Below are 19,761 nucleotides of genomic sequence, written 5' to 3'. Positions count from 1 at the left end.
TGGAAAGGCAGCAGGAGTAGATGATATTCGACCAGAAATGCTGAAGTATGGTGGTATAAGAGTCTTACAGTGGCTGCACAGCATAGTTCAGAAAACCAGGACAGAGGGACGAATTCCCGATGGCTGGAGTAGAGTTCTAATAGTACCCATATATAAAAAGGGAAATAAAACTGAAGTGAAAATTACAGTTATTTTCTTAGTGAGTGTTCCTGGCAAGATCTATGCAAGTATACTTGAGAAACTGTTTAAAAGAATTGTGGAAGAAAAGCTGGGTGAAGAACATGCTGGATTTAGGCCAAATAGAGGCTGTCAGGATCAGATCTTCACTTTACGACAAATAGTTGAGAAATCATGGGAATATAACAAAGATCTGTATTTAAGTTTTATAGATCTGGAAAAGCATATGACAAGGTGGCAAGAGAGAAGCTATTCAATAAGCTGCAGTTATATAGTGTCAATGGGGCATTATATCAAACAATACTTAGTCTTTATTTGAGTTATAAGTCAGCAGTTAGAATTGAAGTACAGGATGATGGTTTAAGCAAGATTTTCTGACTAAATTGAATAGCTGTTGTAATAGATATGGTATGAAGGTCAGCAATAAAAAGACAAAGACAATGAAAATAGGCAGAATCATTGAAAATGTCAACTGTGTTGTGAATGGAGAACCTGTGGAACAAGTAAAACATTTCAGCTACTTAGGCACGATTTTTAGTGAAGATGGTAAATTAAATATAGAAATAGACAACAGAATCAGCAAAGCTGGTATGGTGGGAAGTCAACTGAATAAATTCATACGGAATAAGAGAGAAATTAGTCACAACACTAAATTAGCTGTATACAAGACAGTGTTCAAACCAGTTTTAACTTATGGATCTGAGAGCTGTGTCAAAAGTAAAACACTTGACCAAAGACTAGAGACCGCAGATATGAGAGTCCTAAGAAAGATTATAGCCGTCAACAGATGGCATCAATGGCAATATCATATTAAAAATGAGGGGATATTAGGAAAGAACTTGACATTGTCAGCATCCAAGAATGTGTTAGCAAAGCTAATCTCAGGTGGTATGGTCACTTAAACAGAATGGGCAAGGAAAGATTAGCAAAACAAGTGTTCTCTGCCAGGTTGGCAGCAAAACGACCGAGAGGAAGACCAAGATATAGGTGGATTGATACAGTACAAAGTGCCTTAGACGATAGAAATATAAGATCCGATAATGTTGGAGTCTTGACAGTAACAGACTGATTTGGAGGAAAATTGTAGCTAGGAAGTTAGTAATGATGTAATTTTTTTCATGTAGTACTATCATATCCTGTACACCCCTTGAGGGTACATGGCAGGATGATGATGATGAAATGTTTCTGCTTGTATATTCCATGTTCAGTATTTCTTCTCTTTACTTTATTTCTTTTACTTAACCTTACAGTCATAACTCTGAGTCTAATTCGTATTTTAGAATTTAGGAATTGCCTCTAGCTGGATCCAATTCCTTTGTCAAAACGGCTGGCTTTTTTCTCACCTTGATCTCTGAAAATTTATTTTTATTTATGACTGTGCTATCAGAGATCACGAAGAGGAATTGAATATCTTTCAATATACTCGCAAGTAAAACGCCCAGCACCACACGGAAATATCTCTAAGGCATGCAATGTTTAAATGTACTAAATACTTCTAAAAAAACTACTAAAAACTCCGCAAAATACTTCACAATGAATTTTACAAAAGCAGGCTTTCCGTGATTACTACTGTACTTTATGTTAACAAACAAAAAAATTCAGCAATCCTTGCTATAAATTTCACATCTAGGAAAGTCCTAAACAAAAGTCTTACTTGCTACTTTGTCATCCAGTTCATTACACAATATCCTACAGATCGTTGACACCTTCTTCTACTTTCCCGTAAATTTCACAAACGGGCACTTTTTACGATATCGGTGATACTTCACATGCGGAGATCACCAAGGAATTTAGCAATGGGAACTCTGGAGTATTCTGTCACTGCTATTACGAAGCTTCTATCATTGTCAGACATCGGCTGGTTGGACGTGGGTCCCTGTTCTAGGTATGGCAGGACACACTGGAAACTCCTTGTAGCTAGGGCAGGAAAGGAAAACCGGAACTGGAAAGCCTAGCCTCCAAAAGGCTCGCACCGACAAAACCTTGCACCAAAAAGCCTTCTCTGAATAGCCCTATTTGCCCTGATTCTGCCCCCTTTTATTCTGCTGGAGAGCAGAATAAAAGAACTCTTACAAATTCAACTGCCAGGATTTTCTTAACGGGGTCTTCTCAGCCACCCAGTGAATGCTGAGTTAAGTCGGAAAACCCTGTAAATCACTGACCTTCACGAGTTGCGATCGCCTCAGGTCTTACATTTTTAATCCCGTCTGAGTTATTCTTTGTCTGTACAATTTCTTATTATTTATTCTAACATTTTTTTTCAGGTTTATTACAGAAAAATGAGTTAAGTATTAATTAAAATACAAGTATATTAAATTAATTTTATTTCCCAAGTAAAATCGGTATAGAAGAAATTTTATTCTAAAATCCTTCTATACAAGATTTTACAACCCTATTCCCCAGATTTCTCTGACTTCCATCTCTTCCCAAAACTAAAAATCTTCCTCGCTGGTCAATGCTTTTCTTCAAATCAAGGGGTGATTACAGTTACAGAGGGGTATTTTGCAGATCTGGAGCATCGCTAGAATAAATGTATTAGTCTTAAGGGAGATTATGTTGAAAATAAAAATAATTTTGAAATTATAAATTCGTTTTTTCATTGTTAGGCCGAGAACTTTTCAGACCACCCTCGTATAAGCTAGTCAGCGGTTGAATCAGGTTGACATGGAAGAGATCTTTCAAAGAATGGGAAAAGGTGGGGTGGATAGAACAAGAGGCCATCAATGGAAACTGTATAAGGAGGGTGTGAGCAGAGGAATGAGGAGTAGGTTCTTTGCATGAAGTGTGAATAGTGAGTGAATGCATTGCCTCAGTATGTTGTAAATGTAGACACAATGAATCAGTTTAAGGCATGGTTGAATGAGCATCATGCAATAGTGTGTACCTTCCACGAAAGATTCCCCTGACTTCATGGAGGTCAGATGATGATGATGATGATGATGATATATCAGCCAAATACTTAGCCTGCATGCTTTCTTTCATTACTGATCCCCTCTTCCCAAACACTCCACACTTAATCTGTCCTGAAAGATATTACTGGCACAATGCTCAGTTCTTCAGTTTCTGCTATCCCCCTCATCACCAACTTCAATTTATTCATAAATTTCTCTGAAAAAGTGCTTTAAATTCTGCCTCATAAATCTATCATATGGGTAGTTGAAATTTGGCTACATGACACAGTGGTGTCAATGTAGCCAACTCCAGAATACATTTTACCAAAGAAAGGAAACAAACTATTTAGCCTTTATTGAAACTATACTCACTTGCCTCAGTCAACAGATTATTTTCTGTCTACAGTACACTTACCTACAGGTAGGTATATCTTTCACACAGCTGCCCTTCAAAAAAGTAAGGCGTTTCATTAGCTAAAAGTCCGAACTATTCATCATAACCAATTTCAATTGCTGAAATCAATTATCCACAACACTTAAGTTAGTCAATGCCTCCCCTACCAAACAAATAAACATCTCTGTCTCAGAAAACTACACACTATAAAGTAGTACACTAGAAAAGTAGAAAGGCAACCCTTAAGAATAGTCAACTGCATATGGATGTAAGATCTTACATAATTATGTTAATATTTTAAATTCCTCTCCATCACCAAAACACTCAAGAATCTATAGGATCTTCTGTAGCTAAAAACTTTCCATTTTGGCCAGCAGGAAAGACTGAAAATCCACATGTATGAACATAAAAAATAGATCTAGAACCAATACTATGACCATGCTGGGATTGCAGACCATACTGCTAACTCCTGGAATCAGTGGGAAGAAAGCTTCCTTGTTATGCAGGTGAAGATTTAAATCACAGTGCAAGTTTTCTGAATCTGCAAAACTCTACAGCATCCTTGCAATATAATGAAATATGGCTGCTTTATTCCCAATTTCAGAGCTATTGAAACACAGTCATGGCTAATCACTTGGAAAAAAGATCTTTCTTACTCTTACTTTTAACACGCTGACCACTGTATGAATCAAATATGATTCACACTACATTTTTTCAATGAGTTGCGTGAATCATATTTGCTTCGCATAAAGATTTTTCTTTCAAGCAGCATAGTTCACCTGTGATTCATATCTAAATGAAATGCTTATGGGTAATGGAAATGTGGGGCTAACTACATAAACCTGGTAAACAGGTTTATATATTGAAAGTTTTTGAGGTTTATATAGTTGGCGCAGTAGAATTTCCAACTACATGTACAACAGTGGCCTATTATAGGGGTTTTATTTTTACCTGATTTAGGCCAATTTCTAATGTTGAATAAAACAATAACAATGGTGCTAAATATTTATTTAAAATATATGTCATTATAAATGTGTCAAATCATAAATTTTTCTTCTAAAAAATTGAAAAACTAATAAACAAAAAATGACAAACACTAGACAAACAGATATGAAAAAAATAATTAGGTGAAATTATTACTAAACAATTACAAAGTACAGTTAAGCACAATAGTAAAACAGTGAACACAGTAAAATTTTTCACACTGAAGACATTTCCACAGTGTCTGTGTGGCCTTAGATGTTGCATATTTTCTATTATGTTCTTTGGTTAACTTTTTGTAGCAAGATGTACATCTCCTATTACTGGTACCAACCTCTTCTAAAATGTTTTTCCTTGTCTGAAGTTGAAGTGACATTATTTTCCTTTGGTGTAATTCCTAATAATTCTTTTGCGATTTTTTCTCTAAATTCTGTGATGCTAATGTTTTTACCAGTAACTCGCTTATATACTAAAAAAGCGTTCACCACAGCAGAACCTAAAAGAATTTCAACTGCGAGTTTTTGGTACCATTTCACACTTCTTCGAAGCAAGAAGCATAAGCTTTTACCTGATCAGATAGATCAATACAACTTTTGCTTTTGTTATAGTCTATAATAGCTTCCGGCTTTTGCACTTCATTACCATTTCTTGTTGTAAGCGATTTCATTTTGTTTCTGTGTTTTGTTGATAACACAAGCACTTCGCGTTTACTGCACCATTTTATTACCACCATCCCTGTGTCACTTTCTTTACCAATTATTTCACCTTTTTTCAATTTCTTCTGGGTAATATCCTGTGGAATTCCCTTTCGATTTTTTCTCAAAGTGTCTACAGGGTGTGTTTGTCTATTCAAAAGTTTGAGCGCTAATTCAAAACTGGTATAATATTTATCATGGACCATCAGAAGAAGGCTAGTTCAGAAGCCTTAAGGTAGCAGCCCTACTATTGAACTATTCCATCGTCAGGCTAGTCCCCTGACATGGAGAACATAATTCTACTTGAAAGCTGACAGAAAAAGATAATTGGATTGAATCTAAGGAAAACGACCCAGGAATGGAAAAGGTAAAACAAAACTGGAAACGACAAAATATAATACACATAGCAAACTGGAATGTAGGAGGAATAGCATATAAAGAAATAGAAGTAGACCAACTATTAAATGAAAGAAGTTTTAAAATAGCAGTAATCATTGAAACAAAAAAGAAATTAAAAGGAACTATGAGAACCGAAAATTTTAATGTGATATATAAAGTGGAGCCCACAGAGACCAAAGAGCACAAGCAGGAGTCATGATCTGGATTCATAACTCCCTTTCAAAACAGTTAAAACATTATAAATTATGGAATGAAAGAATAATAGAAGCTAGAATAAAAATAGATAGAGGCTATTTAATAATAATTGGTTTATATGCCCCAGAAGAAGGAAGAGAACAGGATAATATTGATTTTTATAATCAGCTACAAACCATATATAATAAAATAAATAAAAATGATTACGTAATTTTAGCAGGATACTTAAATGCAAGAATTGGAAACACAAAAATTAATAATAATATAAGAATACATGGAGAACATACTCTAAACAGGAATGGTAAAAAATTGATTGACTTTGTAGTTTATAATAACCTAAAAATAATGAATTCCTTCTATAAGCATAAAGACATACATAAATATACTTGGACAGCAAGAGGTTGGAAATCAATATTAGATTACTTCATATTAAATGAAAAGATATCAAAATTTTCACTAGATGTTAGAGTTCACAGAGGATATGAAATAAGGTGACCACTTCCTTGTTAAAATAAAATTAAGATTACCACCTAAATGGCTACAAGTAACAAGAACAGAAAGAAAAATTGAAACATTTGTTTATAAAACTAGACTATTAAATGAAACAAATATACAATGGCTGTATGAACAAAGAATTAACCAATATCTAGATAAAATAAAACAAAATGAAGAAATAGAATGGCTTAATATAAAAACAATACTAAATGCAGCAGCAAATGAAAGCTTAGAAAGACCAAAAAAATTGAATAAAAGAAAAAAACTGAAGATTTCGGATGATACAATCAAAGAAATCATCAAAAAGAAAAAAAGAAGCCTATCACAAATGGTTAAGCAGTAAAAGATTAGAAGAATAAATAGAAATAAGAGTCATAGCTAAAAGAGAAGTCAGAAAAAGACAGAGAATCATGGAACAAATGTTTCTAATTTAGAACATGATTTATACAAAATAAGACCCAATGTATATAAGATTTTGAAACACTTCAATGCATATACCAAAGAAAACATAAAATTAAACACCGAATTGAAATTAGAAGAATTTCTAATTTACTACACAGAGTAGTCAGACAAATATTTTAAAAAAAGACAACTGGCAAACAATTAATGAAAATGAAAAGGAAATAACTAAAGAAGAATTAGAAATCAGCCTGAAAGAAACAAGAAATGGAAAATCACGTGGAGAAGATAAGCTGGTTCAGAACTATATACATATGCAGGAACAAGATTCAAAGAAAGACTCTTATTATTTTTAAATAAAATTTATTCAAGTTGTATCCCCCCCCCCCCCCATAGAATGGAAAAAATCAATTGTGATTCCTATATTTAAAAAAAAGTAATAGAGATGACCCTAAAAACTATAGAGGTATCAGTATACTAAATTCCTGTTACAAAATATATAGCAGAATCTCAAATAGCAAACTAATGAAATATTCCGAAAACTTTTAGAAGTACAGAATGATTTAGAACAGGACGATCATGTATAGATCCAGCCTTTTGCCTAAAATTAATAATAGAGAAAAGAAGAGAAAATAATTTAGAAACACATATTGCATTTACTGACTTTGAAAAAGCATTTCACAAAGTTAAAAGAAACATATTATTTAACATATTAAAAGAAAGACAAATATCAAATAATATCCTAAAAGCTATCACAAGTATATATGAAAATAATCAAATACAAATAAGATTAAATCACGAGCTATCACATACGAATGAGATAAATTAAGGGGGTCCGAAAGGGGATGTCTCCTCTCAGCAACTCTTTTTAATATCTACTTGAATGAAATAATAATAAAATGGAATAAAAATTTACATCAAGGAATTAAACTGTCTTCTACAGTGAACTTAAACACTCTCCTTTTTGCCAACGACCAAATAATAATTACAAAATTTGAAGATAACTTACAGAAAGCTATTTGAGTTCTAAATGAGATAGCCAAAGATTATGGTATGATAATATCAACAGAAAAATCAAAAACTATGGCCTTTAAAGGACAAGATCCAGCAAGAACTAAAATAGTAATAGATAACAAGGTCTTAGAACAGGTGAATTTATTTAACTACCTAGGATGTATGATCACATATAAAAATGAAAAAGATTTAAACGTAAAAATTGCAAAATATTTAAAAATAACAGGTGTAATTGACTTTATATTTAAACCAAACCTAGATCAAAAGCAAACCAGACTAAAAATATGCAATACATTAGCCCTAACAGTCTTAATGCATGGAAGCAAAATCTGGACAATAAAACAAAAAGACAAAGATTAATAACAGCAGAAATGAAGTTTATGAGAAAAACTGTCAAAATACCCTATTTGATCACAAAATAAATAAAGAAATTATGAAAGAATGAACCAAGAACCAGTAACAGAAAAAATTAAAAAATATAAACATAAATGGATGGAACACGTTCAAAGAATGAAAACAGAAAGATTACCAAAACCAGCATTAAAGTACAAGCCATTAGGAAAAAGAAAACCAGGACGTCATCTTAAACGATTACTTCTAAGGTCGGAACAGGCCATACTAGGCCTAAATCTTTGATGCACTTGATGATAATTGGCCATGGATGCACATATATATTGCGTCCATGGTCAAGTAGATTCTTACAAAGTCCCACAACAATCGAAGTTGGAACACTATTAGTGGTATTGGTCTTTTCTGCGCCGGAGCATATCTTGAAATCATATGTTTTAGTTTTATGCCAAATTTGTGTCATTTATTCTTGATGTACTGACGAAAGGCAAGACGACCTCGGAAGAGAACAGAAGTTTCATCTACGCAAATATTACTCAAAGGCGTCATTATTTTCTGGAAATTTTTTCTTATATGATTTATGAGAGGTGTAATTTAATTTTATATAGTCTTTCAGAAGTATTTCCACCCTCGTAGTCTGTGAAGTGCCAGTTACTGAGAACAAGATTGAACCGATTCTTTGAAATAACTTGTTTGATTTCTGTAGAATAGAGGATATTATTTGACCAATAACATCTAATTTTGGCATCTGCACTAAACCGAACCAAATTTGCAGACCCAAAAATATCTTCATTTCATTCGGATTTGTGTTTTTCCACTTTCTTATCCTTGCTTTTGGTAAAATTGTCTTACTGAGTTTTTGAAGAGCGTATATGTTAGTTTCTTGCACCATTAGGTCCAGCAGTCCTTCATCAACAAACATAAAAAAGAAGTCTACAGGCTGTTTATCATTCATTTCTTGAATAACATTTTGTTTTATTCCAAAATTATTATCCACAAACTGAAAATGTTTTAGATTATCACCTGTAATTTCATTCCATTGTAGGTCGGTTGAATTCACATTTCAAGGTGGCAAAATATTCTGGAGGTTTTTGAAGAAGCTTAGGAAAGGAGGAAAGAGTGCTGTAAAAGGCGTTAGAGATGATAAAGGTGACATGAAAACTGGAGAAAAAGATATCCTTGAAGTATGGAGTAATTACTTTGAAAAACTGCTAAATGAAACACGCAGTGATGACAGCACAGTGGTAAAAAACACAGACCAGGCATGCAGGCAGGAATACATATCCATACTTGAAGTAGAAAAAGCCATCGAAGGCTTGAAATGTGGAAAGGCAGCAGGAGTAGACAATATTCGACCAGAAATGCTGAAGTATGGTGGTATAAGAGCCTTACAGATGGTTTAATGTTAAATCTGGTGTGAGACAAGGATGTACATTATCCCCTCTGTTATTCATTATCTATATGGATCACATTATGAAGGAAAGTGGTATTAAACATGATATCAAAATTGGAGATGTTAATGTCAGCTCTTTGCTTTATGCGGATCATGTTATACTTCTAAATAAATCTGCTACAAGTCTGCAAGATTCTCTGAATAAATTGAATAGCTGTTGTAATAGATATGGTATGAAGGTCAGCAATAAAAAGACAAAGACAATGAAAATAGGCAGAATCATTGAAAATGTCAACTGTGATGTGAATGGAGAACCAGTGGAACAAGTAAAACATTTCAGCTACTTAGGCACGATTTTTAGTGAAGATGGTAAATTAAATATAGAAATAGACAACAGAATCAGCAAAGCTGGTATGGTGGGAAGTCAACTGAATAAATTCATACGGAATAAGAGAGAAATTAGTCACAACACTAAATTAGCTGTATACAAGACAGTGTTCAAACCAGTTTTAACTTATGGATCTGAGAGCTGGGTCAGAAGTAAAACACTTGACCAAAGACTAGAGACCACAGATATGAGAGTCCTGAGAAAGATTATAGGCGTAAACGGCATCAATGGCAATATCATATTAAAAATGAGGGGATATTAGGAAAGAACTTGACATTGTCAGCATCCAGGAATGCGTTAGCAGAGCTCAGGTGGTATGGTCACCTAAACAGAATCGGCGAGGAAAGATTAGCAAAACAAATGTTCTCTGCCAGGTTGGCAGCAAAATGACCCAGAGGAAGACTAAGATATAGGTGGATTGATATGGTACAAAGTGCCTCAGATGACAGAAATATAAGATCTGATAATGTTGAAGTCTTGGTAAGTAACAGACTGATTTGGAGGAAAATTGTAGATAGGAAGTTAGTAATGATATAATTTTTTCATGTAGTACTATCATATCCTGTACACCCTTTGTGGGTACATGGCAGGAATTTGATGATGATGATGAAGTATTTCATCTGAAGAAGAATCATTAGTCAAATGCAGATTTCTTATAACATCATCAATTGTTTGTTTTACAGAATGAGCAGCAGTAAACTGAGATGTACTAGGAGCGAAAACTTCAGTATCACCATTTGTAGATACTTTTATTCTCTTTCTAGTAATAAGAGAATCAGAATCTGAAGACACAGAACTGAGATCACTTCCGTTGTAACTTTCCTACGAATATTCGTATGGTTCATCATCAGATAGAACTTCATTTATCAAGGCTTCTAAATAACATTTCTCTCTTTCCTAGTCTCCTGTATTAGGACAATTTATAACAATATTTATCATCATGCGTATCAAGGATTTAGACCTAGCATGGCCTGTTCCGGCCTTAGAAGTCATTGTTGAATCGTTTAAGAGGACATCCTGGTTTTGTTTTTCCTAATGGCTTGTACTTTAAGGCTTGTTTTGGTAATCTTTCTGTTTTCATTCTTTGAATGTGTTCCATCCATTTATGTATATATTTTTTAATTTTTTCTATTATTGGTTCTTGGTTTAATTCTTTCATAATTTCTTCGTTTCTTTTGTGATCAAATAGGACATACTTTGCAGTTTTTCTCATGAACTTCCTCACTTTAACTTTTTTTCACTATAACAAATTTATTCCATAGGACAAAACACTGAATGCATGTAACTGTTTATACGTGTCATAGATATGCAAGTTTGACCCTGTGTGAAGTGCGAATCACCTGTGCACAGCTTGGCCCAGTCAATAAAAAAAAATTCTTGTCAAGTCGCGCGGTGCACACGTGATTCGCACTTAACAAATCTATTTAACTGCATGAAATAGATAAAAAATCATAAAATATGATTATTTTATGTTACTTTCAGCAAACTGTAAAACAAAAAGTAGTTGGCCCGGGGATCATAAAATTTTTTAACATTACGGTGGTCAACGTGTTAATATTGTTTAGGATTGGATTTACTCTTTTTAGGTTGACTTTTACATCCAAACTGTCCTTGTGCAGGCATATCATATATATATGGCCTCTCTCTCCAGAAATCTTGGTACTTTTTTGTTCAAGGCACTACTTCTTTCCTACACAAATTCTGACACTCTGCAAGAACATAAATCTAACTGACCTTGGGCTATTGTTTTCATATTTGGGGTAGTACCAACAATCCTCTTAAGAATGGTCAACTGTATCCAGAAGGGCTAATCACTTAATGGATGAATCTCTCCATGAACAACCTCAAAATGCTTTTTATATATGCCAATTTCTACACTGTCTGTTTTGTAGGTGTTTTAATGGATGTTGCTCCAATGAACTGGGCACTACCATTCTTTGGCTTTCTTCTAATTCTGTAAGAATACATGCAGCTGGTGGTGGGTATCCATGTACAGTTCATGATCAGGCTTATCTTGCTAATTTCCCTTTATTCTATTTACCTCTCTTCTTTAGAACAGCCCTTCACATGCAATTTTCCCTCAATAAGTATGGATCCTAGCTCTTCGTGAAACACTCATATTCCTTTATTCTTCTTTCAACTACACGTGGCACTATCGTGTTAATTAGTTATTCACATGTCACATCATTTTGACACGTATAGTAACTACCATACCTCACTGGATTTTAAAGCCTCCTGCTAGAAAAAAAAGTGGTAGAGTCGCAAGCTGATAGGACAATCCCAAACATCCATGCCCCTGGCAGGATTCAAATCTCAGATTCTTGGCTGGAGAGCAGATACTTGAACTACTAAGCCAACCAAACCCGGCTATGCATGTGTGTGGAAATGATATTAAAAAAAATAATTAAATAATTAAATAAATAAAATAAAAATAAACACATTATCATCACATGTACTTGTTTCTTTCTATTAAGCAACAGCATGAATGATAATCAGCAGCTATGTATCCACAACTTGGCAGTTTAGCATCTTAGTCTTTCATCATTTGGATTATATCATCATTTCACTTAGAATATCCAAACCTTTCAGAAAGTTTGCTGTCAGAGACAGTGGTCTTAATAAATCCTCTTATGTCTATTCATCTTTATCTGATTTTCACCTTTGTTTTGTTGTCTAGTTGAGTATCTAAAATATATTCTTCAATTACGATAATCTACGAGGGACGTCCAGAAAGCAAGTTCCGTTATTAAATATTTTCACTGCAACTCTGCGATTGCAATGGTGTGCATGTGTGCTGAGTTTGTTGATTCCTTAGCAAGGCGTTGGTGTCATTTTCAGACATTCTCACAGTGCGTATGCTTCTTGGTGTGTGTTCATAATGTCTAAGAAAATGGAATCGCCCAGCGTATGTGAAATTAAGTCAGTTATCTGTTTCTTGAATGTGAGGAACGTTAAAGCAGCTGAAATTCATCAGCAAGTTACTGAGGTTTATGGAGAACATGCAATGGGTGATTCAATGGTACAAAGATGGGTAAGACTTTTTAATGAAGGAAGGACAGGTGTGCACGATGATGAACGGAGCGGGCGACCATCTTTAGTGACTGATGATTTGGTGCGTTCAGTTGAAGAGAAAATTCAAAAGAATAGGAGATTCACTATGACATCACTCTCGCTGCAATTTCCAGAAGTTCCACGTTCATGTCTTCATGAAATTGTGTCAGAGAAACTGAATTATTGGAAATTGTGTGCACGCTGGGTGCTGAAGTTGCTTACAGAACAACACAAAGTGAATCTGCTGGGAAGTGCGTTGGAATACTTGACAAGCTAACATGAGGATGACAATGCTTTCCTAAGCAGAGTTGTCGCTGAGGACGAGACTTGGGTGTTACATGCAACTTCTGAATCCAAACAACAGTGCATGGAGTGGAGGCACACCTCATGACCAGTCAAGACGAAATTGAAGACAACGGTTATCACTCGGAAAATCATGTGCACTGTGTTTTGGGACAGACAAGGAATTTTGCTGGCAGACTTCTTGGGTCAAGGCTCTTCAATCAACGTGAGTATGTACTGCCAAAACCCTAAGAAACTACATCGTGCAATCCATAATAAATGACATGGCATACTTACCAGAGGCATTGTTTTGATTCATGATAACGCCCGCCGACACATGGACGACGTAACACAATAACTTCTCGCCACCTTTCGGCTGGGAACAATTCCATCATCCCCAATATAGTCCTGACCTCGCACCAAGTGACTTTCATTCAAACATCTGAAATCTTTCTTTGGTGGCCAATGGTTTCAAGACGATGACAAGGTCAAAGAAGTAGTCAATACGTGGTTTGTGTCACAGGCGACAACCTTCTACGACGAAGGCATACAACTCTCGGTGCCCCATTATGATAAGTGCCTGAATAATGGGGGAAATTACGTATAAAAGTAGTGAAAGATGTCTACTTTAATTTCCAATAAAGTTTTTTTTGTAAGTATATTTTTTTTTCTCTGACAGCCCATCTGAACTTACTTTCTGGACGTCCCTCATATCTATTTGCACTGTTCCTTGAATAAATTTTTTGAAGAATTTCTACAAGTTCTACTTTTCCTGACTCTTCTAGGAATCTGATAATTCATGATAAAAAAAATTGCAACAAAAAGTAAAAAAAAAAAAAAAAAATTTTATCGAAAAAGAAGTTTCAAAAATTTTACTGTAAAAAAGTGAAGATACCAGGTATAACATTTAAGATTTTATATGGCAACAGGAAATATGTATTGGTCTATTTTTGTACATAAAAGAAAAAGCCAATAACATACTGGTAATAAAAATTTTGGCAGCACATCCTCGACAGAGCTTTTCTGTGAATCACACAGAAAAGCTATGCCAGATATTGGTTGATCAATGATTTATACAGGAATATAACTGCTTTATTACTGCTCTTAATCTGAATCTTATCATTTTAGAAATCCTATCTTATTTTCACCATTCCTAAAATAGTTATACGAACAATGGAACATTTATTTTCTGCATCCTCAGATATATAGCTTCTTTAATGCATTTGATTTCTCAAAGCTTCCCCACAAACATCTTGCTGTTATTCAGAAGTCAAGTAGGCTACAGGTGCAATCACATGTATTGAATGTATTAACAAGCAATGTCAATTAATGAAAGAAACATAACTTACCTAAAGCAGTGAGACCTTCAGAAATTGATGATAAGATATACAAAAACAGTTGAGGTTCAAGATTACTTAAAAAGCTTATATGATCCTGGGCTAAGCATTCCAAAAGAACATAGTATGTCTGGCTCAACTTTGGATAATCCTAAAGAAGAAAATTAAAAAAAACAACAACAACAACTTATATATTGTTTTAATAATGAGAAATGATATTAACCTGGCTATTGGAATAGGTTAATGGTGTTTATGCAAATTTAACTTACCAGATATGTTTGCCTCACCAGACAGGCAAATATTCTCACCAGTCAGAAGTCAGGCTGAGTGTAATGGGGTTGACTAAGATACCACAGTCACACATTTAATACCAGATCTGGGCAATTTATAGACTTTTGTTAATGGTGTGACTAATTTTTACACTGTATAACTGACTACGAGTTGAAGCTAATATGATAAACACACTAATACTTATCTTTTGTGTTAGTGTGTTTATTGGTCTGTGAAGAAAAATGTCATGGATTTATAAGTTATACAGTACCATTTATTATTATTATTAAGAACAAAGGGTTTTGCTGTGCTCAGTATAACAGCAAGTCGACATGTGTTATGAAGAACCAGAAGACACTCATAGAATCATTTAATTATGCCTTCACTAACAACATCATGAAACTCAAAAAATATACTTTTTCCATTAGGCCCAACACAAAACTATTAACCAAAGTTCAATAGTAAACCATGTACTTTCCTGCTGTATGCAAACTGGAAATGAAAGATTTTCTCTCACAATTAAAGCAAAATATGAGTCCAGAAATTGACAAAATCAGACTGACAGACCTCCTAGCACATTTTGAACAATTAAATCCTGTACTTCTGAAACTTGTGAACATGATAATCAATACTGGCACTATTCTCAAACAACTAAAAACTACTATAGATACACAAATCTACAAACATGGAAGGAAAAAGAAATGACATTCACAATGACAGACCAATAGCTAACTTGCTTGTCATGTCTAAACTTCTTGAAAAAGTAATACACACATGACTTCAAAACTACTTAGAGAAATATAGTATCATTTCACAAAAGCAGTATGGTTTCCAGAAAATGAAGAGCACAACTATGTTATTAGAGGACATTATTTTTATTTATTATTATTATGACACCTCCAGGGAGGGCACCTACTATACAACTCTTCATCGTCAACACTCAACCTCATCCATCAACGCAATCTACTGTCCACCACCACTAGTATTTTTGACAGACAATCACAAACATCTGTGCCCATGGCGGGATTCAAATCCACAGCCTTTTGGCTGGAGAGCGGATATGCTAACCACTTGGCCACCCAGGCAGCAAACATTACAAACGAAATAAATAAATCTTTTGATAAAAAGAAATTTGCTATCTTCATACGCCTTGATCTTACCAAAGCTTTTGATACACTTGACCATGAAATACTGTTATTCAAACAACAATCAGAATAAGAGGGACATTGCACAGCTGGTATCGGTATTATCTCACAGATGGACAGAAAGCAAGTAACAAAAATAGGCACATATCACAGCCAGGGAATACAAATACAGCACAGAATTCCTCAAAGAGCAATATTATCCCCTACCTGTTTAACATATACATAAATAACATTTATGTATAACATAAATAAATAACATAAAATAATAATAAATAACATAAATAACAATTGGGGTGCTTAAGGGTCAAAGCTGTATAACTGAGAGGAGACCTCCACATAGCCTTTAAAGGAATGCAGAGAACCGACCAGGGCTTCTGACCTAATGTCCAATCCTCACCTTCTCGTGGTGCACCCTGTTGGGTATCTACTTTGATACTGAACGAACGAGGATGGGCTGGCAATTTGGGATTTAGCCGACCAAATTGTATTCTTATTGGTTAAACCAAAATAAAAAATGATGGTACAACATGACAAAATTTCATGCCGGCTGGGGCGTCGCCCGGTTAAACAAGGCCCCCGTTATTTTCGCCAGGGAACCAGGGCGAACAGCGAAAAGTCAGCTACTGGAACAAATCTGAAAACAAACCCCAACTCAACATCACCAGAGTTAAAGATCAGTACTATCAACGTAAGAAGCCTGAATGGCAAAGAAATGGAGCTAGCTGAGGAATTAGATAAGTACCAGATCGACATAATAGGGGTGACTGAAACAAAAAAGACCAAAACTGGTGAGATCTTTCTGAGCAATAAATACAAAATGTTATATTCAGGCAATAACAATCGAGGAAAAGAAGGAGTAGCCATAGTATTCAACACAAAATACGAGGCTAATCTTCTTGAATGGCAGTCAGTCTCAAGTAGAGTAATGTGGGCAAATATGAGAATGGGGAACTGGACAATGAGACTTATTTATGCCTATGGTCCCACAGAAGGTTCTACTAAGGTAGAAGTGGAGGAATTTTTCGAGGCTTTAGAAAAAGCAACTGACACAATGAAAAAGGAAAAGTTGGTCCTTGTTGGGGATCTAAATAGTAGAGTAGGAAATGATTGTGAGACATACAAAAATATTTTGGGAAAATTTGGAGAAAAGAGCAAAGCTAATAATAATGGCAAATATCTGTTGGATTTCTGCTCAGGACACGGACTGGTTATTACTAACACCATGTTCCAACATAAAAATGTGCACAAATTCACATGGAGAGAAGAGGCTAGGAATAAGAAAAGTCTCATTGACTATGTTATTGTTGATAGTGATGTTTTCTCCCTGGTGCAGGACACCAGAGTGTACAGGGGATTTGAAATTGGAAGTGATCACTATTTAGTCTTGAGCAGGATAAAATTGAATTTCATATTGAAAAGAATAACATGTAAGAAAGTTTTAAAGCGAATAAAAGTTGAGCAGCTCTCAGATGTAAACTGTAGACTAAAATACAGAAATATTATTGAAAAGAAAATGAAAGAGTTTGAGAACAGGAATCAAACCTTGGAGATTCAGTGGCAAACTCTGAAGGAAACATTGATTGATTCTGCCAGAGAGGCATGTGGTGAGGTTGTGTGCAAAGATAAAAAAATCAGAACTCCCTGGTGGACACAGGAAGTAAAGAGGCAGTGAAGGAAAAGAAGAAAGCATATCAAAAGTTCCTGGCAAATAAGTCAGCTTTTACTCTTACAGAATACAGAGACAAATGTAAGAAAGCTAAACAGTGTGTAAAACTAGCTAAACAAAAGTCATGGGAGGACTTTGGCAAGAATATAGAAAATAAATATCAAGAAGGTGGCAAAATATTCTGGAGGTTGTTGAAGAAGCTTAGGAATAGAGGAAAGAGTGCTGTAAAAGGAATTAGAGATGATAAAGGTGAAATGAAAACAGGAGAAAAAGATATCCTTGAAGTATGGAGTAATTACTTTGAAAAACTGCTAAATGAAACAAGCAGTGATGACAGCACAGTGATAAAAAAACACTGACCAGGCATGCAGGCAGGAATACATATCCATACTTGAAGTAGAAAAAGCCATCAAAGGCTTGAAATGTGGAAAGGCAGCAGGAGTAGATGATATTCGACCAGAAATGCTGAAGTATGGTGGTATAAGAGTCTTACAGTGGCTGCACTGTATAGTTCAGAAAGCCTGGACAGAGGGACGAATTCCCGATGATTGGAGTAGAGCTCTCATAGTACCCATATATAAAAAGGGAAATAAAACTGAATGTGAGAATTACAGAGGTATTTCCCTACTGAGTGTTCCTGGCAAGATCTATGCAAGTATACTTGAGAAACGGTTGAGAAGAATTGTGGAAGAAAAGCTTGGTGAAGAACAAGCTGGATTCAGGCCAAATAGAGGCTGTCAGGATCAGATCTTCACTTTACGACAAATAGTTGAGAAAGCATGGGAATATAACAAAGATCTGTATTTAAGTTTTGTCAATTTGGAAAAGGCATATGACAAGGTGCCAAGAGAGAAGCTATTCAATACGCTGCAGTTATATGGTGTCAATGGGGCATTATATCAAGCAATACTTAGTCTTTATTTGAGTTGTGAGTCAGCAGTTAGAATTGAAGGAAGTACAGGAAGATGGTTTAATGTTAAATCTGGTGTGAGACAAGGATGTACATTATCCCCTCTGTTATTCATTATCTATATGGATCACATTATGAAGGAATGTGGTATTAAACCTGATATCAAAATTGGAGATGTTAATGTCAGCTCTTTGCTTTATGCGGATGATGTTATACTTCTAAATAAATCCGCTACAAGTCTGCAAGATTCTCTGACTAAACTGAATAGCTGTTGTAATAGATATGGTATGAAGGTCAGCAATAAAAAGACAAAGACAATGAAAATAGGCAGAATCATTGAAAATGTCAACTGTGTTGTGAATGGAGAACCTGTGGAACAAGTAAAACATTTCAGCTACTTAGGCACAATTTTTACTGAAGATGGTAAACTAAATATAGAAATAGACAACAGAATCAGCAAAGCTGGTATCGTGGGAAGTCAATTGAATAAATTCATATGGAATAAGAAAGAAATTAGTCGGAACACTAAATTAGCTGTATACAAGACTGTGTTCAAACCAATTTTAACTTATGGATCTGAGAGCTGGGTCAGAAGTAAAACACTTGACCAAAGACTAGAGACCGCAGATATGAGAGTCCTGAGAAAGATTAGAGGCGTGAACAGATGGCATCAATAGCAATATCATATTAAAAATGAGGATATTAGGAAAGAACTTGACATTGTCAGCATCCAGGAATGCGTTAGCAGAGCTAATCTCAGATGGTATGGTCACTTAAATAGAATGGGAGAGGAAAGATTAGCAAAACAAGTGTTCTCTGCCAGGTTGGCAGGAAAACGACCCAGAGGAAGACCAAGATATAGGTGGATTGATACGGTACAAAGTGCCTTAGACGATAGAAATATAAGATCTGACAATGTTGGAGTCTTGACAAGTAACAGACTGATTTGGAGGAAAATTGTAGATAGGAAGTTAGTAATGATGTAATTTTTTCATGTAGTACTGTCATATCCTGTACACCCCTTGAGGGTACATGGCAGGAATTTGATGATGATGATGATGATAAATAACATTTCATTGGCCTTGTTATGATCCATCGAGTCATTTCTGACTCCATGAACATACACTCTCCATTCATCAAAAAAGCATTGGCCTTACAAAGTCAAATATATCAATATGCAGATAACACAACACTCTATGAAGCACTAAACAAAATATCTGGCCACTTCTACCACAATTCAATTATAGTAAACAACGCTAAAATGCAAATGAAAATAAGAAAGAATCCTAGAATTATGCATCACTAACGACACACACACAATATTACATTAA

At 34.9% G+C, this 19,761-nt stretch overlaps 1 protein-coding gene across 1 annotated transcript in view; it reads right to left on the bottom strand.

Annotated features, from left to right (window-relative positions):
- Positions 1-19,761, bottom strand: part of Ranbp16 (Ran-binding protein 16) — a 1,020,902-nt gene that overhangs the window by 225,665 nt on the left and 775,476 nt on the right. The window contains exon 23 of the mRNA XM_090392964.1: positions 14,452-14,590. Coding sequence (XP_090249090.1) covers positions 14,452-14,590 — 139 coding nt within the window. The remainder of the gene's footprint in view (positions 1-14,451; positions 14,591-19,761) is intronic.

Source organism: Typopeltis vanoorti, chromosome 5 (genome assembly GCF_054136105.1).
Source record: "Typopeltis vanoorti isolate ZY-2024b chromosome 5, IOZ_Tvanoo_1.0, whole genome shotgun sequence".
In the NCBI taxonomy this organism is placed as follows: Eukaryota; Metazoa; Arthropoda; class Arachnida; order Uropygi; family Thelyphonidae; genus Typopeltis; species Typopeltis vanoorti.
The sequence above is the reverse complement of the archived record's forward strand: the minus strand, read 5'-3'. Positions and strand labels throughout refer to the sequence as shown.